Source organism: Cucurbita pepo, chromosome 5 (genome assembly GCF_057944985.1).
Source record: "Cucurbita pepo subsp. pepo isolate OVF chromosome 5, ASM5794498v1, whole genome shotgun sequence".
Classification (NCBI taxonomy): Eukaryota; Viridiplantae; Streptophyta; class Magnoliopsida; order Cucurbitales; family Cucurbitaceae; genus Cucurbita; species Cucurbita pepo.
In genome coordinates this window covers 16,373,804-16,398,160 of record NC_141802.1, presented here as the reverse complement: position 1 = coordinate 16,398,160, position 24,357 = coordinate 16,373,804, and the positions used below count along the sequence as shown (strand labels likewise).

At 37.6% G+C, this 24,357-nt stretch overlaps 2 protein-coding genes and 9 non-coding genes across 16 annotated transcripts; 2 read left to right on the top strand and 9 right to left on the bottom strand.

The window, feature by feature from the left end:
• The first annotated feature begins 6,342 nt into the window (after positions 1–6,342).
• On the top strand, positions 6,343–6,414 carry TRNAG-UCC (transfer RNA glycine (anticodon UCC)). The gene has a single exon. It is a non-coding gene; the product is annotated as a tRNA-Gly (tRNA).
• A 181-nt stretch (positions 6,415–6,595) lies between these two features.
• Positions 6,596–6,667, top strand: TRNAG-UCC (transfer RNA glycine (anticodon UCC)). Its single transcript has one exon. It is a non-coding gene; the product is annotated as a tRNA-Gly (tRNA).
• A 1,366-nt stretch (positions 6,668–8,033) lies between these two features.
• On the bottom strand, positions 8,034–11,714 carry SIC (hydroxyproline-rich glycoprotein family protein). Of its 6 annotated transcripts, none has more exons than XM_087123684.1 (4): positions 11,416–11,714; positions 10,920–11,034; positions 10,370–10,714; positions 8,034–9,025 (listed from the first exon to the last, which is right to left on the bottom strand). In XM_087123684.1, the coding sequence occupies exons 3-4, from the start codon at positions 10,707–10,709 to the stop codon at positions 8,277–8,279; spliced, it is 1,089 nt and encodes a 362-aa protein (XP_086979810.1). In that variant the 5' UTR covers positions 10,710–10,714; positions 10,920–11,034; positions 11,416–11,714; the 3' UTR covers positions 8,034–8,276. The 6 variants fall into 6 exon arrangements, with proteins under 6 accessions (XP_086979810.1, XP_023533683.2, XP_023533681.2 ...); XM_023677915.2 differs by having other exon boundaries at positions 10,920–11,024; XM_023677913.2 differs by having other exon boundaries at positions 10,370–10,746; positions 11,416–11,713.
• A 764-nt stretch (positions 11,715–12,478) lies between these two features.
• On the bottom strand, positions 12,479–12,600 carry LOC111796269 (small nucleolar RNA SNORD14). The gene has a single exon (XR_002815316.2). It is a non-coding gene; the product is annotated as a small nucleolar RNA SNORD14 (small nucleolar RNA).
• A 68-nt stretch (positions 12,601–12,668) lies between these two features.
• Positions 12,669–12,791, bottom strand: LOC111796268 (small nucleolar RNA SNORD14). The gene has a single exon (XR_002815315.2). It is a non-coding gene; the product is annotated as a small nucleolar RNA SNORD14 (small nucleolar RNA).
• A 280-nt stretch (positions 12,792–13,071) lies between these two features.
• Positions 13,072–13,159, bottom strand: LOC111796287 (small nucleolar RNA R11/Z151). Its single transcript, XR_002815332.2, has one exon. It is a non-coding gene; the product is annotated as a small nucleolar RNA R11/Z151 (small nucleolar RNA).
• Positions 13,160–13,591: 432 nt separating this feature from the next.
• TRNAG-UCC (transfer RNA glycine (anticodon UCC)) lies at positions 13,592–13,663 on the bottom strand. Its single transcript has one exon. It is a non-coding gene; the product is annotated as a tRNA-Gly (tRNA).
• Positions 13,664–14,764: 1,101 nt separating this feature from the next.
• On the bottom strand, positions 14,765–14,836 carry TRNAG-UCC (transfer RNA glycine (anticodon UCC)). Its single transcript has one exon. It is a non-coding gene; the product is annotated as a tRNA-Gly (tRNA).
• A 712-nt stretch (positions 14,837–15,548) lies between these two features.
• On the bottom strand, positions 15,549–15,620 carry TRNAG-UCC (transfer RNA glycine (anticodon UCC)). The gene has a single exon. It is a non-coding gene; the product is annotated as a tRNA-Gly (tRNA).
• A 245-nt stretch (positions 15,621–15,865) lies between these two features.
• On the bottom strand, positions 15,866–15,937 carry TRNAG-UCC (transfer RNA glycine (anticodon UCC)). The gene has a single exon. It is a non-coding gene; the product is annotated as a tRNA-Gly (tRNA).
• Positions 15,938–18,001: 2,064 nt separating this feature from the next.
• Positions 18,002–22,719, bottom strand: LOC111794934 (cellulose synthase-like protein D3). Its single transcript, XM_023677134.2, has 4 exons — positions 21,929–22,719; positions 20,875–21,782; positions 19,976–20,786; positions 18,002–19,886 (listed from the first exon to the last, which is right to left on the bottom strand). The coding sequence occupies exons 2-4, from the start codon at positions 21,741–21,743 to the stop codon at positions 18,129–18,131; spliced, it is 3,438 nt and encodes a 1,145-aa protein (XP_023532902.1). The 5' UTR covers positions 21,744–21,782; positions 21,929–22,719; the 3' UTR covers positions 18,002–18,128.
• Positions 22,720–24,357: the final 1,638 nt, after the last annotated feature.

The window sequence follows — 24,357 nt, the reverse complement described above, 5'->3', positions numbered from 1 at the left end:
TTTTTTTTTAGTATTATTGAATGTAGGTTGTGAACGGTAAGCCGTTAAGCCACATCATGGAGCAAGGTATAATGCACTTGGAGTAGCCTAGGCACGATCATATTATCGTTTAGTTGTATTCCTCTTGAATGTGCTTACGCGACTCTGCTCAAACAGACTTGAGTTTAAGATGCAATTCACCCATACGGTTAAGTACTAATACATCTTTGTTTATCTTTGTAGATGAAAACGTTGAAAGATTATTCTTCAAAATATCACGAGTTACTTCTCTGTTTTTTCAAACTGCTATTTTATAAGTTTCAAGATGTCTAATGAAGACCTCATCTATTTAAATATAGGGTGCGGAGTGACACAATCGCACTTTCGAAGGCAGCGGACTAGCGATTGTGCGGCACTCACTTTCCAGCGACAAGTGAGTTAAGCCAATTTGTTCTTGCGTCGCCTACGGCCAAGCGACGTACGGTCGAGCCTCTAGCCTCGGTTTTAAAAGAAGGTTTTAGAAAACGAGGAGAGAGAGAGATTTTTGAAAGAGAGATTTTAGAAAGAGACGTTATATAAGCAAGCAAGAGAAAGATAACAACGGCTTAGCATATATAACCTTGGGTAGGGAGAAGTTGACGACTAGTCATATCCCCCTATAGTACATTCTGGGCCATTTTAGTTCTGGCAGGCCTAGACATGATTTTCTTGAGGTGTCATACGCTCTAGAATTACAAAGGGAAAACACTAGAATGAAAAGACATGACAAGGGTTTGGCTTGTCATGGGCATGCGGCCATGGGCAACAGGCCCTGGACAGGCATGACCGTGACATCCTCCCCCACCTAATTGGTTGACGTCCCCGTCAACCGACTACTTTCATATCTTGCGATGTGGGTGGCGGCGGAGTTCAGATCTTCGGCGCGTTCCCAGCTTGTTTCCTCTGTAGGGAGATTCTTCCATTTGACAAGGAATTCACGAATCGTCCGTACAGGTCTTCCTATCTTCCTAACCCTGTCGGCTAGGATCTCTTCCACTTCCTTTGTTTCTTTTTGTTTCAGATCGATGCTCGGTCTTGTGGTTGTATTTCGATGGTCGTCGTCTGGATCAGGGTGATAGGGCTTCAAGTTGCTCACATGAATGACGGGGTGAATTTTCATCCATGCGGGGAGTGCAACTCGGTAGGAGGTAGCCCCAATCTTTTTAAGGACTTCAACCGGGCCTTCGTATTTACGAACTAATCTCTGGTCCTTTCGGCTACGAAATCTGATCTGTTCTGGTCTCAGCTTGATAAGGACTTGATCTCCTGCACGGAAATGAAGGGGGCGACGCTTCTTGTCCGCCCATTTCTTCATATGCTTGGAAGCCTTCTCTAAATATGCTCGGGCTATATCTGTCGTCTGCTTCCATTCTCTTGTAAAGTTGTGTGCTTGAGGGTTTTTTCCTGCATAAGGATGATCAATAATATGGGGTAAGGCCGGTTGTCGTCCACTTACAATTTCAAAGGGACTCTTCCCTGTAGACGAGCTTGTTTGACAATTGAAGCAAAATTGGGCGACATCTAACAATTGTATCCAGTTCTTTTGGCGAGCGTCGACGAAGTGACGTAAGTATTCTTCGAGCAAGCAGTTGAACCGTTCTGTCTGTCCATCGGTTTGAGGGTGATAACTCGAGGAGATGTTCAAGGTTGTTCCCAAGAAAGCGAATAACTCAGTCCAGAATGTCCCAATGAATCTGCCATCCCTGTCACTGATGATGCTCGACGGAATGCCCCATAACTTTACGACGTGTTTGAAAAACAGTTGGGCTGTGAGTTCCGCCGAACATAATTTGGGAGTGGGGATGAACGTCGCATATTTTGAGAACCGGTCCACAATAACCAAGATGGCGTCATATTCCCCGACTTTTGGGAGGTGTGTTATGAAGTCCAGAGATACACTTTCCCAGGGTCTTGTTGGCACAGGTAGAGGTTCCAAGAGTCCAGAGACTTTGGCTTTCTCGACCTTATCCTGTTGGCAGATGAGGCACGTCTTGGTGTATTGCATGATGTCGTCTCGCATGTTTGGCCAGAAGTACCCCTTCTTTATTAGGGCGTATGTTCTTTGCCATCCCGGGTGTCCGGCCCATAAGGTGTCGTGACATTCTTGAATGAGCTTCTTCCTCAGTTCCCCCGTTCTTGGGACGTACAATCTGTTTCCTTTGGTTATCAAGAGGTCCCCCTCAACCCAAAACTGCCGTGTCTTTCCAGCCTTAGCTAGTTCGACAACGGCTTTGGCCGATGGGTCTTTGTGTAGATGTTCCTTGATGATGTCGCGCATCGATCCGTCGATCTTACTTGAATGAATATGGGCTAACATGCACAGGGCCGCATGTTCGCCCTTCCGACTCAGCGCGTCGGCTGCTTGATTACTCTTTCCCGCTTTGTGTTCGAACTTGAAGTCGAATTCAGCCAACGACTCCTGCCACCGGGCTTGTTTTGCTGTTAATTTTGGTTGATCGAAGAAGTGGCAAGTGGCGCTGTTATCCGTCTTCACTACGAACTGCGATCCTAAGAGGTACTGTCTCCAGACTCGAAGGCAGTGGACTACAGCCAGCATTTCTTTCTCGGAGACAGTGTATCTTCGTTCGGCATCGTTGAGCTTTCGACTTTCGTAAGCGATGGGGTGGCCTTCTTGAATAAGGACCCCACCGAGAGCAAAGTCGGAAGCATCGGTTTCCACTTCAAATGGCTTTGTGACGTCAACCAACCCGAGGACAGGACCCCTCGTCATGGTTGTTTTCAGATTTTCAAAGGCCATTTGACAATCATTCGACCACGACCAAGGGTGGTCTTTCTTCAACAGCTCTGTCAATGGGGCGGCTCGTCGTGAAAACCCTTCGACGAACCGCCTATAGTAGTTGGCTAGTCCTAAGAAGGACCTCAACTCAGATACGGAAGTAGGAACCTTCCATTCTTGGATAGCTTTTATCTTGTCGCTATCCATACTGATTTGTCCACATCTGACGACATGTCCAAGGAAGTGGATGCATGTTTGTGCGAATGCACATTTCTCCTTCTTCACATCCAGCTGATTCTGCCGGAGCTTGTCAAACACTAACTTCAAGTGCACTTTGTGTTCCTCGAGGGTTGTGCTGTAAACAACAATGTCGTCGAGGTATACTATGACGAACTGATCCAGGTATTCGTAGAAAACCTGGTTCATCAACGTGCAGAACGTAGCTGGGGCGTTTGTCAAGCCAAAGGGCATTACTAGGAATTCGAAGGCCCCATATCTTGTTACGCACGTCGTCTTGGGTTCGTCCCCTTCGGCAATACGTACTTGATAATATCCCGATCGTAAGTCCAATTTCGTGAAGTACTTGGCCCCGTGAAGTTGGTCGAACAAGTCAGATATTATCGGCAGAGGATATTTGTTGCGTACTGTCACCTTGTTTAAGGCTCTATAGTCTATGCACAGACGCAACGTCCCATCCTTCTTCTTCTGGAATAGTACGGGGGCTCCATAAGGGGCCTTTGCCGGGCGAATGAATCCCGCCTTCAGCAACTCGTCTAGTTGTTTCCTCAATTCGGCTAGCTCGGGTGGAGCCATCCGATATGCATTCTTTGCGGGCGGCTTAACCCCGGGGAGGAGTTCGATTTCGTGGTCAATGCCTCGACGAGGTGGTAGTGTTTGTGGTAGACTCTCTGGCATTATGTCGGTATAGTTGTCTAATACATCCTTGATTTCCTCTGGGACAGTCTCTTCGGTGGTTGCCTCTTCTATCAGTGGTATGGCCATGAAGGTAGGTTCCTCTCGTGCGAGTCCCCTTTTCAGCTGTATGGCCGAGATCATCCGAAGATTACCTGGTTGCTTGATGCTTGCAGGTATTACTGTGGGGTTACGGTCGGTGATCACCAAGCATTTCGCCAATGGCATTGGGATGACTTTGTGTTCTAGGAGGAACTCCATCCCAAGTACCACATCGAAGTCGTCCATGCGAACCACGACAAGGTCTAGCTCTCCAGTCCAATCCCCTATTTTGAAGGGGACTCCTTTGGAAACTCCCACAATAGGCAAGGCCTCGGAGTTGACAGCTTTCATCTTCCCCGGGTCTTTTCCTACGGTGAGTCCCAATCTTCTGGCTTCTTGATCAGCAATGAAGTTGTGGGTTGCTCCAGAGTCTATTAGAGTGCTCTTGCTCAGTCGAGAGTTTATGGTGGCATCTACGAACATAAGCCCTTTCTCTATTATCTCCTTCGGTTCGACTTTCCGTTGGAGGGCTGACAAGAATTTGAGTGCGCCCATTCGGGGGTTGTCGTGATCTTCTTTCTTGTCTAGCAAAGTCTCGACTCTTGCCTCATTGCTCTCTTGAATGGACACTTGGAGTGCAGTGAGAGAGGCCCGATGAGGACAGTAGGATACCTTGTGGGGGCCTTTACATAGCATGCATTGCAAAGGCGTCGTCGGGTGGTTCTTTTGGTGGTAAGGCCCTCGAGATGTCCCCGCTTGATTGTTCTGAGGAGGTCTATCCGTCCATCCATTCGATCTGTTGGGGCTTCCATTTCGATGGCCTGGTGGTCGGTATGGTTTGCCCCCATTGTTTGGGGCTGGTGTCGCTCTTCTTTGGGATCCTGCTTCGTTCCCACAGTCCACGAGTCTTTCGGCACAGGCCATTGCGGCAGCTAGGGTTTGGACCCTGTTCTCATGTATCTTTGTTTTGGCCCACGGTTGTAGACCATTTATAAAGAAGAACACCTTGTCCTTCTCTGCTGTACCCCTGATATCCAGCATCAGGGTTGAGAATTGTCTGACGTAGTCCCGTATGTTTCCAGTGTGTTTCAGGGCTACTATTTTCTCCATTGCTATGTGTCCTGCGTTCTCGGGGAGGAATTGTTCCCTCAACTCTCTCTTGAGGTCCTCCCATGAGTCAATGGTGCACACTCCATCCTCGATGTCTTGCACCTTCGTACGCCACCACAGTTTGGCGTCGTCTACGAGATACATCGCAGCTACAGTCACCTTCTTGTCGTCGGTACAAGCCGTTGTGGCTTTGAAGTACTGTTCGACGTCAAAGATGAAGTTCTCCAACTCTTTGGCGTCCCGATTCCCTTTGAAGGCTCTAGGGTCTGGGAACCTTAGTTTGTTGGATCCTGCATTAGTTTGTCCAGCCGCGACACCTTCCACGGCTTTCATGGTAACTTCAATTCGAGTGCTCATGGCGGACATCCTTTCTTGGAGGTCGTCGACTGTTGATCTGAATTCATCAGCCAATCCATTGAACAAACTCATCATTGTGTTTTGTAGTACGTCGAACTCTTCGCCACGTCCCTCTTTGTGTGCGACAGAGCTATCCGGACTATCAGACGGTTTTGGGCTGCTCGTAGGAGCAACTCTTTCTTCGAGCGAAGTCACTCGAAACAACAGTTCTGCGATTGGCAACCCGTCTAGGCGGTTGCCCATTGCGTCGACTTGGACGACTTTCTCACTCAGTTCGGTCACCCGTGTTTCCAGGAAACGGAGGGTGTCAGGGACTTCTTTGAGGAACAGCATTTCCTCCTCTATTAGCGTAAGCCGATCGGCTTGTGCTTTGGGTGTCGACTTTGTCGTCGACATGATTTCGGTCTGTATGACGTTACGGAGCTAACAAAGCTCTGATACCACTTGACACAATCGCACTTTCGAAGGCAGCGGACTAGCGATTGTGCGGCACTCACTTTCCAGCGACAAGTGAGTTAAGCCAATTTGTTCTTGCGTCGCCTACGGCCAAGCGACGTACGGTCGAGCCTCTAGCCTCGGTTTTAAAAGAAGGTTTTAGAAAACGAGGAGAGAGAGAGATTTTTGAAAGAGAGATTTTAGAAAGAGACGTTATATAAGCAAGCAAGAGAAAGATAACAACGGCTTAGCATATATAACCTTGGGTAGGGAGAAGTTGACGACTAGTCATATCCCCCTATAGTACATTCTGGGCCATTTTAGTTCTGGCAGGCCTAGACATGATTTTCTTGAGGTGTCATACGCTCTAGAATTACAAAGGGAAAACACTAGAATGAAAAGACATGACAAGGGTTTGGCTTGTCATGGGCATGCGGCCATGGGCAACAGGCCCTGGACAGGCATGACCGTGACACGGAGCTAGCACTGCACGATGAAGAAAGATAGGACAGTAGAATATCTGTTTTGTTATGCATTAGTAACCACGAATGTTCAAGACTCCTACGTTTGTCTTTGTATGAATGTGCTAAATAGAAGTGAATATGCGTCTATTGAATGTAGTCCTCGTAGTTAGATCACCAAGGTGAGCATGTTAAAATGAAAGTAATTGCATCATACAATAACCTTATATTAAGTTTATATTTTAAAAAATTTACCACCTTAGACAAATAGCGTTTGTAGTCCAACGGTTAGGATAATTGCCTTCCAAGCAATAGACCCGGGTTCGACTCCCGGCAAACGCATTTTTTTCTTTTCTCTTTTTTTTAAAAACCATTTTCTTTTAGGGATCAGATTATAAAATAATCTTGACTAATTCAAATTTAATTTAGTTTTCATGTAACTTAAATTTTAGATTTATTAATTTATTTTGTAATAAGTTTTAATAATAATTGTAAATAAATAATTAAAAAAATGACATATCTAGCGTTTGTAGTCCAACGGTTAGGGTAATTGCCTTCCAAGCAATAGACCCGGGTTCGACTTCCGGCAAACGCATTATCTCATTTCTTTTTTCTTTTTAACCATTTTTATTTAGGGATTTCTTTTCATTGTGTAGGTCCTTTATGTAATCCTAAAATTTCACATTTTGAATTTATTCAATCAGAATATAAAATAATTTTAAGTAATTAAAATTTAATTTTAATTTTCATGTAACTTAAATTTTAGTTTTTTAATTTATTTTGTAATAAATTTTAGTATTATTCTTGACTGATTAATTTAAAAATCAGTCCAACTATTGTTCCAAACAATATTCTAAAGTTTGACTCTCCCCAAATGCATTGGGTTTTCATTTTGTTATTTTATAAAAAAATTGTTGAATGTCGAACTTTTTGAAAATAATGTAGCTCGTAGAACTAAAGTGAAGCGTTTGTAGTCCAACGGTTAGAATAATTGTCTTTCAAGCAATAGACCCGGGTTAAACTCCCGGCGAATGCAAAGTGCGTATATTTCATAAGTGCACTTCTTGAATTCAAATTGATTTGATTGCAAAGTATAATGGTGTAATTATTTAGATTTTTTTTTTTTTTTTTTTTTTTTTAAGAAGAGGGTAAAGAACTTTTAACAAATGTAGAGCAATGAATATATTCCAATATTTTCTATGTATTTTATAGAGATTTATGTCAACCTATTCATTTAGGCTACACGTTAACCGCTCACATTTGTAATCATCAAAGATTTGATACTTTCAAGCTTTATATGTACGCTCACTCTAGGCCCGAGAAACAAAAAAAAAAAAAAACATATGTATGAACAAGATATACTCTAAGAAAGAGGAAAATTATTGAATAGAGGAACTCTCGAACATTTGACAATCTACCATGTGTTGATATTAATGGTGATTCATTATAAAGCCATTATAATGAATCATACTTTGGACACAAAAAGGTTATGTAAATACATACTCAAAATTTCAAAGACCAGGTTCCACCGTGGAAGACAATATTTTTCGAAAAAATTCTTCATGATATATCTAATCCATGCATAATATCATGAAAAATGGATACAAAATGTTGGTTGCTACTTACTATTGACAATAAGTCTAAAATAAGAATCTAAAAATAAAAAATGTAGATATTTGTGACTTGTCTTACTCCCCGACATAATATATGTTTAGAATAGATTCTATTTTGAGAGAGTCGAAAAGGCACTGTCTCATTAAAAATGTTCTATACATTTGTAAACTCCGTAACATAAGTTATTTTAAAAAAATCTAAATCTGATGTTGGATTGTGGAAAAGCAGACTAACCCTGCATATTTTGCTCCTCCTCTTGTGGTTAGTTCCCAACTTTCACCATTTACTCAAAATATCAAATTCAGCAGATACGTTCCACATTAAGAAGATGATGAAACAGAGCAATATTATTTGGAACATAATCCTACTAAATTCTTTATAAAGACGAGCATAGCTAAATCATGTCCATCAGTCAAACACGGTCCACAAAACATATAGCTAACAGAAAATAGGTCATAGAACTCACAAACTAACATGGAGAGATATAACTGTCACTCTACAGATTTACCTTAAATATTACCATATTAAACCAGCGTATGGAGAAAAATTAGGCTGGGATTTTGAGAATCCCTAGTTTCAGACTTACAGTTTTACTCACCTGGTGTGTTGTTGGCTGCTTCGTTGAAGGAAGCAGCGAGATACTCGGCGAGGCTGGGTTGAGAGCTTGACCTGCCAGAAGAAGCATCTGAAACTCTTGCTTTTTTCGTATTGAATTTCGAAATCCAAGATTCTGAAGTGTTGGCAGAACTTCTCAATGGAGCAACTGGCCTCCAAATACCAGGTTGCAGAACCTTCCAGGGATCTTCAAGCATGGATGGATTGTAAAACTGTTCTGGTCTAGATGATTCGTCTGATGAAAAACGACGACCATGAGAACCAAAACCTCGTCCCGAGCCAAATCTTGGACTAGGAGTCATATTGCCACGATGACCATGGCTGCCTCCACCAGGACTAGAACTGCCTTGATACCCAGGACTAGGACTTGGACTGAGGTGATTAACCATGTCTTGCGTTTGATTAGGGTAAGAATTACCTCTTGGTCCAGAGACAAAGCTGGGTGAGATCATATCCCTTGGTAGCTGGCTAGGGAATTGGTTGACAAAAGGGCCTCTGGGGGAGTTCATCCCCCTTGGGGGAGGGCCGGGAAAGTGGTTGACATATGGGCTTCTAGGTCCACCCCACATATTAGGACTTCTTTGATCCATAGGAAAAGGCCTGGGCATTGCTGGGCTACCATGGCCACCAGATCCACTATAACCTCGTGCATAGAATCTCTGGTCAGGTGAATGTTGATGGAATTGATGAGGCGCAGAGGGAGACATTTCAGGGTTTCTCATTCCTACAACACAATATTATATCTAGATTTGGAGGAGAAAAGTGATTCCCTAACTACAAAATGCTGAAAGAACATACTCATGATGAGAAATAAAATAAACCACAACAAGCATTAAAAAAATTTATAGCTGATCGCCATATGAGATACTTCCCAATTCTCCCAGTAACATCACATAAACTTTAATGTAAAATATTAGCAAATACTAATAGGATAGATGTGAAATATTACAAAACTCATGTCTTTTATCATTTAGAAAATACTGCTTTCACGATTGCATGGCATCCAACCATGGGGAGGAATTAGAAAGTTTGAATTGGAAACAAAAATCAAACAAAAGAAGCATATTTTGCACAAAAGAGTGCTATGTAGCATTTATGTTAAATATATACATTTACCTCCCCCATCAAAAGCTTGCAAAACAAACATACATTTAATTCCAAACCACTAATAGAAACACATCTAATTGTATATCCTTAATACTCTAGACATTTAACAGTCATGCTCATCAAACCAAATAAGAACCATAAAAGGAAGAAAGACTAACTTTTATCATTAATTTTCTCAAAAGTATATGACTAGCTTTTATAATTGATTCTCACTACGTTTCTCTTAGAATCCCTCCCATAGTGGCTCGAATTAAGAAAGCGACAAAGTGTTTTATATGGGAAAGCCTGACATGAATGATGGCAAGCCACCTTTTCCTAGTTGGAATTTTCTCCAACACGCAGAAAATCTCTCCTTTCCTCTTAAAAAGGTTATGGAGAGTTCCATTGAAACAATAGCTTGTGGATTTTTTTTCCTTTTTGTGTGAGGAGCCAGGCAAGTAAAGTTATAAATGTCCCGTTTGTTTCATGGATTTTGAAAGAATTTGGTTTTAATCACAGTAGTAGAGAGGATACACAAGCTATTCTTGAGACTCTGGTTTGTTTCTGCACTGCTCCATGATGCAGGCTCTTTGTTCATAACCAGAAGGATTTCATATTCCTAATAACATCTCCCTACAGCCATCTCTATATTCAGAAGCTCTCAAAAGGTTCAAACTAGAAAGAATCGACAGTTTTTTGTGACCCTAAGTTCATTTTACAACCTCAAGTTGGGAGCACCTTCTACTAGATTTTGTTTATAGATTACATGTCTGTATTGATTTGAAAGCTTCTTTGTAACATTTTTCTATGGAGGGGAACATAATAACCCGGCACATTAGGCCATTTTTGACCCAAGTATTCGTAATTGGACCCTTTTATAATGAAGCATCCACCATCAAACAAGTAGCTCGATATCCTATTCCCATTACATGATCCTTTATTTTTTTCCATCCACAAATTATTTAAGAAAACATAAAATTACCTGGAAAATTTGATGGAACATAAACATCTGGAGAACTATTGAGGTGGGAAGGAACATAAGCATCTGGAGAACTATTGAGGTGGGAAGGAACATAATCATGAGACACAGTCTGATTCCCTCTCTTCTTGCTAGAAGAAAATGCAGCCATAGGGTTTGTGTAATAATCAAATCTTGGGGCGGTACATGGTTCTGATTGCCCTAGCATGTTAGCTGAGGACTCAACCAATGGATTTGAAAGATGATTAGGCAGAGAAGTTTCGACATAATTGGCGACATCAGCCTGCGAAGCTTCCATTCGCATTGCTCTCAGTCGCTCCCTCCGTTTCTCGGATTCTTCCATTTAACCTAATATCGTCAATTCTCAATCACTGTCATCACTGAAAACACACAACAGACTCGATCACAATGAAAATTAAAGACTCCTTCATGAACAGGAAACAAAATTCTCATAGATCTATAATCCCTACTTGGAGGTTACAAAAATGCACCCCGATTGAAATTAATTACAAAAAGAAGTAAAATTACAGAATGCATCGGATAGGGAACTTACAACAACGACCGAAGATAACTGAAATTACGATTCCAAAGAACAATTGCTGTTGAAAGAAATCCCTAGCTACTTCCTTCTCTGTGATTAACGACGAAATCCGTAGTCCTATAATATTCTTCAGCAAAGTTTCGGGTGTAAGGAGAGAAATTTCTACAAATAGATAACTTCTACAAATTATACCTATATCTATATTTTATGTAGCATCTTCGATCTTTCATATAAAAAAACATGTCAATTTCAGCCTCTAACGAAGACGAAGAATTGTAAGAATTGTAAACCCCAACGAAGAGCCCAACACAGCCAATCAAGACTCTACGACAAAGATAATAGTTCAAGAAAATCTTTAAGCAACAACGAGGTCGAGCAGGGATTAGGCTAGGAGAATGAATTCAAACTCAGCGAAGATAGCATGAATATCGGTAAGGATTTTCATGAGAGATGTAGTTTTTTCTTAGTGTCAAATGCTATTCCACATAGATGGAAATTGGAATAATACCTGTTACAACAATGGAGTCTATAAAACCGCTGCGAGGAGGCTGCGGTAGCGGCAGAGGCGGAAGAAACCACGACGGCGACACCGAACTGCTGAAAACGGTGAAGAGTCATGAAGAAGAAGAAGCATTATGGGGCGAGTTTTGTCTTTCTCAAGGAAAAAAGTGGGCTGGGCCTTTGAAAATGGGCTTTATAATTATTTTATTTTTCATTTGTTATATTCTTTTCTTAAATTAAATAAATATAAAAGTTTAATATAAATTGTATATTTATATTTTTTACTTCAATTTTATTTTAGTGTATCAAATGACCAATAATGATTATGTTATTCTCAATTTTATTTTTAATATTTAAATACCCTTAATACTTGCATATAACATATTTATTATTTTAGTTCCTTTTTTTCCTTAAAAACAAAAAACATAACAATTTTCATATTTAAAAAAATAAATTATGGGCTTGTTGCCTTATTTCTGTTTAAATTTTAAAACCTATGAATTGTTTTTTTTTTTTTTATTTGGAAATAAAATTGATTTCCAAATTATTTAAATTTATTTTTTATTATTGTTGTTAAAAAATATTTGTTTAAATTAAGTCTATTTTTACAAGTTATCATATAAACATTAATATTTTCACAAGTCTATCATCAAATAATATTAAATTATTAACAAAACAATTAATTAATTAAATTTTAATTTAATATTGATTTGTTAATAAATATAATAAATTTAATCTTTTGAATGATTAATAATTACATTATAAAAATAGGACATTAAAATTAGCTTAGTATGTTTATTTAATAAGCAATTTTAATAATTATTCTCAACTAAATAGTCTTAATAAATTTATATAAATTTCCATTATAAATAATTAATTCAAAAAAAATTAATTATAAAATTAACCAATAGCCGATAAACCATCACTATTGTAAATTTAAATCAATTAATTATATTTCAATAATTTAATATTTTAATGATGAATGAACACTAATTAAATTAATCCAATGTTTATAAATTATATTTTTCATAATTATTAATGGTAATTTGGCAAGGAGAAGATGATTAAAAGGACTCAGACATCCAAGGAAGGATAGAGCAGCATTAGCTCTCAAGCCCGGCGAAGGCGAAAGCTCTTAGGCGGCCACTGCGAATGTTTTGAGAAACAAGCCTTACAGATATCATCATTGTTGCCACAATTTTCAAATGAAGAATATGATCGAACAAACGAAAACAACAGCTATCTTAATATGTTCACAAGAGACTCAGACATCCAAGGAAGGATAAAGCAGCATTAGCTCTCAAGCCTGGCGAAGGCGAAAGCTCTCAGGCGGCCACTGCGAATGTTTCTGAGAAACAAGCCTTAAGGATATCATCATTGCGAATAGATTTTCAAATGCTAAATATGACACGAATTAAATATGAAGAAGTTAGAAGGTGAAGATCTTCAATCCGATAACGATCAAAATTTAAGTATGAAGAAGTTGAAAACAAATTTTTTGTAATCGAATCAAATCAGAAATTCTAACAAAACACAAAGAATTCAGCCATATCAAAGATTCATCATCCGCTAAAAAAACTATACGTACGAGAACACAAAAACGAATCGTCGATCAGAAAACAGAACAATACATTTGAACAAATCTGACCAAATCAAGTAAAGTAGGCTTTCAGTGTGTGTAACAGTCAGATCATTGATAGTAAAATCTCACTGAAATCCGCTAAGATTATTGGAAATATCTTCATAAGCCTATAGAATCGAACACGCAACTCAAAAAAAAAAAAAAAAAAAAAAAAAAAAAGAATCCAAACAAGTCAAGAACCGACTCCACAACTCAACCAAATTCAAGAGGATGCACAAACAACGAACATCAAAAAAGAAAAAAAAAATTAATATGAGAATTAGAAGTAAAAGGTGGAGAAAAATGCACAAAAATCTTCGGTTTTCAGAGGAAACTTGGAACTAGAGAAATGAAAGCCAAGTATGGAGGAAACGACACATTGGAAAAGAGGGGTCGAATTGTGAGTTTATAGGCCATCGACTGATAAATTAGGGTTTTTCCTGTTTTCTTCCCCGCAACTTTTGGGCTGGGCCGCAACATGATAAAAGTATATCTACTTGTCAGATGTAAGCTAAGCCCATTAAGAAAGGCCCACATACCAAAACTCCAAAAGAAGTTCGGTTGCGTTTGCCGGGAGTCGAACCCGGGTCTATTGCTTGGAAGGCAATTATCCTAACCGTTGGACTACAAACGCTAGATGTCCAAAATTATATATTTTTATTATTATAGATATTAAAATATTTATTTTCCACATAAAAAAGAGTAATTTTTATTTTCTTTTCATTTAAATACTTTTATGAACCTTATTATTATATATGTGGGATGCAATTACTTTCGTTTGGGCTTATTCACGTTATCTTTCTTAATGGTGCAGTGCTAGTTCCACACCCTATATTTAAATGCATAACGTCTTCAATAATTTGGCAAAGAAGACATGATACTACCTGAACGAGTGCATCTACTTTCAGATGTTGTACGTGTATCTCTTCTTTTCAATTTCTGACGGGTCCATCCATGATTACAGTTGGCTCATCATCGCTCGTTTTCTCCAATCACGGACACCTTGAGGTTTAGTGACATGTTCTTCATTGTCCTCTAAGTTATATGCCACCACATTATTGGATAATTGTTTAAGCGATGATGGTCCAATCATCATAGTAAGATACAAAATTATGAGGTGTAAGAAATATTTTGTCATTTGTTGTATGAGACAAATGTATTGCTAATGGTATTTCTTGGCTTATACGGGAATTATGTGGATATCGGTGAATATGGAAAGTTAGGTACTCTCATATACATATTATTTGATACTGTGCATGAAATGAGAAATGAACGAAATCCTTAATTACTCGAAATATGTAATTTTAATGTATACGTCAAACCCTCTCAATATCCCACCTTCAAAATCATTTTCACTCTCTCATTCCACACAGCAGTGAAACATACTTATATGTGAGATATTTTCTACACAGTAAAAAATATACATAAGAAATAAAAAAATTGTTATTTTTTGAATAAAAAATTGCTAAAACTTTGACCCGAAAAAATTAAGCTAGGTTGAAATCGAAACAACTTAAATTATGGCGAGAAAGCAATACATTCTTATACAAATATTCCATGATTAATATATGTATTAATTAAAGTGAATGAATTAGCATAAAATAAATAAAAAGGTTAAAATTCTACTAGTAAAATTGAAAAGTTTTTTTATTTAAGAAAATTTTAATTCAAAGGAACAAAAACAATGAAAATAAACCCTTAAGAAAAAGTAAAAAAGAAGAAAAACAAAAAGAATTGCGTTTGCCGGGAGTCGAACCCGGGTCTATTGCTTGGAAGGCAATTATCCTAACCGTTGGACTACAAACGCTAGATGATTCAAGCTTTGAATTGTTTTTAAGTACAAATTGTATTTATTTGAGGATATTAAAACAAACGGCTTTCACACAGAAATAAACTACGGGCGTTTGGGCGGGAAAAAACATGGATTTTAAATACTTTTGTTTATATTTTTCTATTTCTTTTTATTTTTAATTAAATTAATAAAAATACCGCTAAACTCTTAAAAGTTTTAATAATATTTTTAAACTTAAAAAAAATTCTATAAATATCTTTACATATAGATTGGGATGAATGGAAATCTGATTGAAAGTATAATTTAAATTTTAATGTTTAAAAAATTAGTTGAACATTAAAAGGTTTTATTAAAACTCTCAACTTTTTAAAAAAGTTTAAAAATACACGGATGGTTACTATTAGGTCTAAAAAGTAATGATGAGATTTTATGTATTTTTTAAATATGATTTGTATTTATATATATATATAATTTTTTATAAAAGTTTAAATGGGTGTGATTTTTTTTTTTTTTAAGTTTTCGATAAAACTTCTGAAAATTTAAAAATATTATTATTTTTTGAATCTTTACAAAGGCAAATTTCTATTTATAATTAACCATAAAAATATTTTTGATTTAGGGTATTAAAACTTCTAAAAGTTTCAAGATATTTTATTTAGACAAAATGCAAAATTTTATTAAACAACAATAAAAATAAAAAATAAAAAAAAAGAAATAAAAAAACAAATGCGTTTGCCGGGAGTCGAACCCGGGTCTATTGCTTGGAAGGCAATTATCCTAACCGTTGGACTACAAACGCTAGATATGAGAAATTTCTCATTGTATCCTTAATTATAGTAATTACAATTTATTATAAAATAAATAAAAAAAATCTAAAATCTAAGGTACATGAAAATTAAATTAAATTTTAATTACTTAAATTTTTTTATAATCTGATTTAATATAAAAGTAAACTTAAAATGAAATTGAAACAATTCAAAATGTGAAATTTTAGGATTACGTAAAGGACCAACAACAATGAAAAGAAAATGGTAACAAAAAAATTGCGTTTGCCGGGAGTCAAACCCGGATCTATTGCTTGGAAGGCAATTATCCTAACCGTTGGACTACAAACGCTAGGTATACCAAATTGTTTTAATTAAATATAATTATAATTTACATATTTTTCACAATTTTGGAGAAACATTAAAAAAAAGATTCCACGTGGAAGAAAAGGAATATTTAAATTTTAATTTCATCCCATCCCGAAAATTGAATATATAATATATATATTATATTTATATAATGCAATAATATTTAAAAGAATTGTTGATCTTTTTATTCTTTTTAATGTAAATACTTTTATTAATCTTTTATTTATATATATATATATATTTAAAAAATATTCTATCAACATCAATATTTAAATATTTGGTATTCATTAAGTTTCAATTTAATTTATCATATCATTTTTATCAATAATTATTAAATTTAATTAATGGTAAGTTTACGTGGCATAATATCGAGCGAATTTTAATATAGTTATAAAATGATTGTAACTCTTATTTCTAAAATAATTATAAAACAATTCAAATGTCAAGTTAGGATTGGTTTGCTATGTACATATTGAAAGTCATTTAAATATGTACTGATTGATTGTAACGATCCGACTTCTAATTCTTAACTTAAGTCGCTACTATATGTATGACGTGACGTTAACCTAAAATAAGGCATACACAAATCATTCAAACGGTTTTTTTGGGATCTCGAGAAATACCTTTAAACGAAGGGAACATGATTTCATCATTTAGGAGGAGTATCAAAGTATTTATCCAAAATAGTCACGTTCCTTCAACCAAATGGATCATGTGTTATGATTCTTATCTGCGGGACCTCACGCATATGCATGATTCTAGAAAAGGAAATTTTGAAAACTTTACGATATGGCCATGAGGGAGAGTGGTTATACGCTCCCTATGTTTTAGTGGCAACATGACAAACAAAGAAAAAACGAACAATGGCGTATGAGACGATTCATAGTTCCAGTAATGGAGCCGTGAGATTAGATTATGTATAGCTTCTGCTTTGTTTGTATAATTTTCTATATGTTTTGTGACACCCAAGTAAATGAGCAGTACATGAATGAACCAATATCACGTTTAAATTAAAGCAATTTTAAAGATAAAATAGTTAAGAAAAACTTAAAATAATTGAAAGTCACTACCTATACCAATAAAGTGCACTTTCCAATCACATGAACTCTATAGCTCAATCACAGGAATTCTATAGTTAAACATGCTTTGATTTAAGCAATTCTATATTGGGTGGCCTCTTGAAATTTTTAATAAAATGCATGAGTGAGAACAAAATATATTGAAACTTTATGGTTATTTCTCTTTTACTCGGGTGTCACATTTGCAAATAGAATGCACATGAGTGGGAACAAAACATGTTGAAAGGACTCGTGTTGGATTGTGAGGAAAAAAATGTCAGGAAGATTCAAAAAATATGTCAACAACAGAATTCTAACCTACGCGAATAAGAGCTTAATTGATTTCAAACCTATCGCATTAGACAATCAAGCATATCAACATTTTAAGAAGAACTATGTTTAATTTCATAAATTAAGTAAATGTCAAATGTTTAATTTGACTTATTCTTTTGTGGAGATTAAAAGGGGATCGAGAATAAATCCCGTCCACAAACGTCTTTTGTCGGGAGACTATAAATACCCACGATATGTTATGTAAAATTCAGATTCGGATGAATGTAATTCAGATCTCAAATTGAGGCGTTTCCCTTAGAAATTGTCATTTCTAAGTTTCAAACAATTCTTGTGGTAGAATTGATTCAATCAAGCCTTGATCAAGTTCGACTGTGGAGTGACTCAATTTAGAACAAGGTTTCCAAATCTTGCTTCTAGATCTTCGATCATAAGAGGTAATCTAATTCTAGCTCGTACAAGGAGGTGTTAATTACTTTGATCCGAAGGTTCTTGCTCCAACAAAAACTTGAATGGTTAGGCTGGAGATTAGGGTTGACTCATCAATAATTCACTTTTAGAAAGTGAGGAGTAGATAACCTAACCATATTGCTGGGCCATTGGGTGCCGAACAACCTATTATCATAGCTTTGTGATATAGATCGTACATCTCTCTTTTAGTCGGGTGTCCCATTTTCAAATACAACGATACCCAAAAGTTACCCAAAAATGAATTATTATAGATGGTAAAAATTTGCAAGAATTACAACAGAAGAATGTACCTAATTCAAGTTTATGAAGTGAAAGAATTTTGGGAGACAAAAAAAAAAAAAAAAAATTAAGTGTTTAAGGGAATGTGAATGAACCTCCAATTTGGTTAGTTCCTGATGGAGGACTAATGGCTACCCAAAGAAGAGATATGGTGATAGCAATAAGCCCTGACCACACAAAAACAATGGTAGGTGTCCTTCCTCTTCTTCCCATCAGCCCTTTGGCAAAGGGGTAGAGATGAGCCAATACCCAGAAGCTAAAGAAAACGCCACCGATCAGTCGGCTCCATTGCGGTATCACACTGTATATCGTTCGGCTAAACCCGACTGCTATTGCTATTAAGTTCGTTATCATGATCGTGATTGGTGGTATCATTAGAGATGTCCATTTCACTATGTAGAGATCAGCAAACTCGTCGTCTACGTCGTCACCTCCCGATTTCGATGTCAAAGTGAACGATATTTCGATCCCAGCAACGACTTTTAGCAGACCCTGAAGTACAGCAGCAAGATGTGCACTTGTACCACCAATCAACCAGAACTGCTCATTCCTCCACCACTCTTCTAATTCAATACCAGACCATCGGATCTCGAGCACCGCAAGCATGCACAACGTTAACGTGATAACCAGAAGGTATGTAAGGAACGTGACGTTAAGCGTTTGGACGATGAACTGACCGGAGAACAGCGACAGTGCTGGTAGAAAGCAATATACTATGAGGAAGATTGAAGTGAATGGATATATCCCCACGTTTAAGTATGCTATTCTTTGTAGAAGTTTCATTCTTGGACTAGCTAGGATGGCGTTGTTGCGGGAGAAGAAGATCTCGACTGACCCGGTAGCCCATCGGAGGACTTGATGCAGCCTATCTGTTAGGTTGATCGGAGCTGTCCCACGAAAAGCGTCTCGTTTCGTTACGCAGTACACCGATTTCCATCCTCTATTATGCATCCTATATCCAGTGACCACATCTTCAGTAACAGATCCGTAAATCCATCCAACACGGTTACCCCATTCGGTCTTGTCTTCGTACCAGCAAGAAATGACACTGATTGCCTCTGCAACTGTTGAAGCATCGAGGAGATCACGAGGGATCGTAAGAGCACCCGGTGGACGTCCGTTCTTCACGGCAGGGTGATCGGCCAAGGGGCGGCCTTGAAATTCAGCAACCGGGATTGAATCAATAAGGAAAGTAGAGTTCCCAAATCTCTTAGGAAACAAAGAGAGATTCATTTCTTCATCATCAGAATCACCCATTCTCAAAGCTCTGCTCTCTTCCGGTGTGCTCGCGACGGATGTATGCTTTTTTCGTCCGCCACAACAACAACTACAAAAACCAGGGTGATGCTCTTTCGATCGAGGTGGATCGAAACCATATAGGGCAACCCTTCGAAAGAGACATCCTGTTCCGACGTAAACTGGTCCTTGAAGCCCATCAAGAGCTCGCATGTTAACATCGAAAAACACAGTGTTGTGATTCGCATATCGATCGGAAGGATCAATGCCCTCGAACCTTTGAGGGAATTGGACATAGCAAAGGCGATCGCCTCCACGATCCATCATGAAGCACATTCCTTCTCTCATTGCCTGAGAGTTGTAGATATAGTGGTCACAATCGAGGTTGAGAATGAACGGACCATTCGACATGATTGCCGAGGCTCGAACTAGAGCATTCATCGCTCCTGCCTTCTTGTTGTGGTCATAGCCTGGTCGTTTCTCTCGAGAAACATAAACAAGTAAAGGAAGACGAATATCGACCTCGGAAGTGTCGATAAGTTTCTCATCTTCAACATTTCCATGAAGAGGTTCATCACTAGGTGGCTTCAACATCACCTATAACAAAACAAGATAGACACCTCAGTGAAAAAAAACGATCGAAATCCCTATTTAAACAATGATCTTCGAGTAGGTTCGCGTCGTACCTGTATGATACCGGCATGGTCACCCTTCGAGTGCTCAGATGATGGCTGCAACCAAGTCCCTGGCCAATGCGTGCCATCAGCCATCCATGTCGCTTTAGCGATTTTCACACTCTCTATCGGTTCATCAGCACCAATGTTCTGTTTCTGAAGCTTCATAGCTTTGATTTCTTCTCGTGCATGATAAGCATCCGAGCGACGACGAATAGAGTCAGGAAGTCCATTAATACGAACTTTGAACTCGTCATACTCACGCTTAACACGTCTACGATCCTTAACAAAGTCTGGCTTAACTTTGTTCTTGAATGGATCTCTTTTCAAACTAAAATAAGACTCGGGATTGCGCGGTTCGATGCCATGTTTTCGACAGAAAGGAACCCAAGTATTAGCAAAACTTGCAGCTTCAGCCATGGCCTCGAAAGTTAAAAGCGCACCTCCATCATCAGAAACATAACAAGCAAGCTTTTCAACCGGGTAGTCTGCAGCTAGAATCGAAAGGATCGTGTTCGCAGTTACAAGAGGCGGTTCTTTCTCGGGATCTGCAGTAGAAACAAAGATATCTATGCCCGGTAGATCAGATTTTCCGGTAGGATTACTCGGACTAGGCGTTTCGAATTTCTCCGTCAACACGTTAAGATCAGTAGCTCTATTGATTGGGCACAACTTTGGCAGCTGATCAAGCAGCCAAGAAAAAGCAAACCAAATCTCACAAACTATAGACATAGCCCACAACCAGTACGCATCAGTGTTCGGATGGCTCACTCGCCAAGCCAAGAAGAACCCGAGCACGACCATTCGAACAACGATCAAAAGTCTGTCACAACAATGTTATTCAACAATAAGTTGGGTGAAATCCCATAGCATGCTAGAATATCAATACCACTTATAAACTAAGAACATACCGATACGGGCTAAGAACAGCAGCAGGAATCTTCAACTTTCGAGTTAGGGGCCGCCACGGTTTATTCATAAACTCCATAGGCTCGACTTCATCAGTATTACCATTTTCAAAACCCTCATCCTTTGGCCATATAGCATTCCCATATCCATAAGTTCCTCTCGTTTCGAATAGCCATTTATTATGATCAAATTCTCCAACCCCCGTGTGGCTTCGCATCAATGCAGATTTCGTCGACTTCATCAACGATAGCCTCCTCTCCATCTTCGACATTGTGGCTGGTGGAGGAAGCGGAAGCGGTCTTCCATGTTCAACAGCAATTTCATCAAGATCTGTGTTTTTATACGGTTCTTTGCAGCCTGGACAAATCCCACCACCTAGTTTAACAGCATCGACATAGCAATCTCGACATATCTTGAAATCGCATTCACAAGGGAGTATATCATTTCCACGTTCATCGCTCATAACCTTTGCATCACAGCCAGGTATAGAACACGAAGATCCTTTCGTACCCGCCATTTGAGGATGTGTTGCTTCAGATTCAATCACTTTATCCATTAAATGAGCTCGTGTTATGTTATTGAACCCACCGGTAAACAGCGAATTCGATACGTATTGTTCTTCAACCTTCTGTGAGATTGAAGGATCCATTGGTTGATTATCAGGCGTTGGAGGAATGTGCACAGTATAGTTCATAAAGTCACCACTCCCAAGCTCGCTATCGAGATCATCCCTCGAGTAGCTAATATAGCGACCGGAGGAGGTTCTCCGACCGAATGTCACAGTAGGTGGAAGAGGAGGCTTCTGTGCTTCAGATGCATCAGAAGCTGTTGACAAATTTGAACGGTTTGGCTTGAATGACTTTGACGCCATTGTCAAACTCAATACAAGTTCTTAAGTTAAATCCAGCAGCTGCATAACAAAAAACAACATCTAATGTCCGAAAACGCCACAAACAGATCAAAATCAAACAACGATGCATAATGCATTGTATGATCGAACAATCTCAAACCCCAAAAGGAAACACATGTTTATGAAAGAATTCAATAAAAACATACCTTCTCAGCGACGAGTAGAAGAAACCCACTTCAGAGAAGCCTAAAACTGGATCAATCGGAGCAGATTGCCGGAAAAATCTTACTCCAAATGGATAGATTAGAAGAAACCCACTTCAGATAAGCTAAAAACTGGAAGAATCGGAACAGATAGCAAGAAAAATCTTGCCCAAATGGATGGATTAGAAGAAACCCACTTCAGAGAAGCCTAAAACTAGAACAGATAGCCACAATCGGAACAAATAGCAAGAAAAATCTTGCCCAAATGGATAGATTAGGAGAAACCCACTTCAAAGAAGCCTAAAACTAGAACAAACGGAACAGATAGCCAGAAAAATGTTGCACCAAATGGATGAACTCAAGGGCTTCACCATTGCCCCATTGAGAACGGAAAAGCAGAGAAAAAGAGAATGAGGGTTGATCGTGAGGAGGACTAAGAGCACTAATAGGGCATGATTGAAGGAAAAAGAAGAAATAGTCAAGATTGCCAACACTAATCGACCATGATTCCAGGGTATCCTTGAATTATTCCATTCCCATATCAATTTTATATACAAAAAATGAGAAGAAACGTCACCGATGGAGGAAGCTTCAGGTGGGCTCAATGAAAACAGAGGTGATGCTCTGTTTTTTGAGAATTAAGAAACAGTAATGGCGGAGATGAGTTTGATTCGGGTTCGAACCATATGGATTCCGTGAAGATTTGGGTTTGAATATTAAATTAGAGGAAGGTAGTGAAGGAGGGCATGGAAGAAGTCGTGAGGTTTCTCTATCAATGGTAGGTTTCACTGTGATGCAGACAACGTGGAGAGAAAAGTGGACTTTTACTACGCGGAGGGAGAAACAGAGCAAAGGAAAGAACAAGAAAAAAAAAAAAAAAAAAAAAAAAAAAAAATGCAAATAAGGAAGGCGAACGAACACAGGCGGTGGAAAATCTTTAAATTTTCAATAATTTTAATTTGGAAAATTAATCATTTATTTTATTTTGTTTCCTTTTTAGATTAAAAAGTGTTCATATCATTTACTTTCACCATTTTTTTTCTTTTTTGAATTGGTAGCCTTCGAGTCCCGATCTTCGCTTGGGTCGATTTTGAAGTTTTTTTTTCGCTCACATCTTCAAGAGAGGGGCCGAGTACATACACGAAGCGGTCCCGAAAATTGCCAAATCTGTTCTTTTTAGTTACAAATATTAGAGTATATTCAAACTTTGATTTGTTTGTGGGTTCAATTACGTCAAGTTGAAATGCTATTCGAGTTGTAAATGTGTCAACCCTAGACAACACTTATATATTTATTTTTAAATATTTAATTATAAATTAAACACAATTAAAAAAAATTAAGAATAAATAATAAAATCAATTATAAATATAAATATAAATTCAACGAATAAAATTTTTATTTAGATTGAATTAATCAAATTTTTTTTAACACTCTTACTTTAGAAAATAAATTATTAAAATAAAATATAGAAAGAATTTTAATTAGTCCATAAATTTAAAAGTTATTTCTAAATCTACCAATAAAGTTATTATTATTTTTTTTGGTTGAAAATTAATTTATAAATTTAGAAAGTAAATTAAAATGAAAATAAAATAATAATAATAATTGCATTGCATGTGAGGAAAGAAAATAAAAAGAGGGAGAAAAAGAAGGAAAAAAATGGGAAGCATGATGACTAATGAACAGGTAATAATTTAATTAATTTATTATTATTATTATTATTATTATTATTTAAAAAAAAAAAAAAAAAAGATTGTCAGGAAACCGTGTCCATTCCATTGGCCTGTGTGAATGCCAGCTGTTCCATTGTCAAAACATGCTTTCCACCCTCCATCTCTTTTATTTATTTATTTATTTATTTTTAAATAAATTATTTATAATGGTTTAAATTATTTTTTTTTATATTAAATTCGTGTCCAAGTTATTTTGTGATGGTTAAATTGTAATTTAAATACTATAATAATAAATATTTTTAATCTAATAATTTATTATTTAATAATACGTAACAATCCAATTTGATTTTAATTATGTTCGTGTATTTTATTTGAATTTGTGTGAATTTTTGGAAAGTAAGTTCGGGAAAGATAGTTGGCATTGTTAAATAGCATCGTAGCCTTTATCGAGTGAAAGTCAATTCATGTTACGACGCTTTCGATGATTTTTTTTTTTTTTTTTTTGGTGAAATTTGTCGACTCTCTAAGTATGTTAGAAATATTTATCCTAACGGGCGTGACAAATCTTTAGACCCGTTTTCATTAATTCATAGTGATATTTTGAGGCCTTTCTAAAGGTCGTTGGCTTGTAACTTTTACTAATGACCATACAAGCTAACATGAACATAAAATATACGTGCATGCTTGTGTGTGTAAGATCACGATGTTTCATTTTTCTTTCTCCAACACGTCCAAATACTGGATTTGATGTCAGCATCG

Coding starts and splice junctions, on each gene's coding strand:
- SIC (XM_087123684.1), bottom strand. CDS start 10,709: ATGGAAGAATCCGAGAAACGGAGGGAGCGACTGAGAGCAATGCGAATG. Junction 9,026..10,369: donor TGTTCCATCAAATTTTCCAG/GTAATTTTATGT, acceptor ATTGTGTTGTAG/GAATGAGAAACCCTGAAATG.
- LOC111794934 (XM_023677134.2), bottom strand. CDS start 21,743: ATGGCGTCAAAGTCATTCAAGCCAAACCGTTCAAATTTGTCAACAGCT. Junction 20,787..20,874: donor GCTGTTCTTAGCCCGTATCG/GTATGTTCTTAG, acceptor TTGTTGTGACAG/ACTTTTGATCGTTGTTCGAA. Junction 19,887..19,975: donor ACCATGCCGGTATCATACAG/GTACGACGCGAA, acceptor GTTTTGTTATAG/GTGATGTTGAAGCCACCTAG.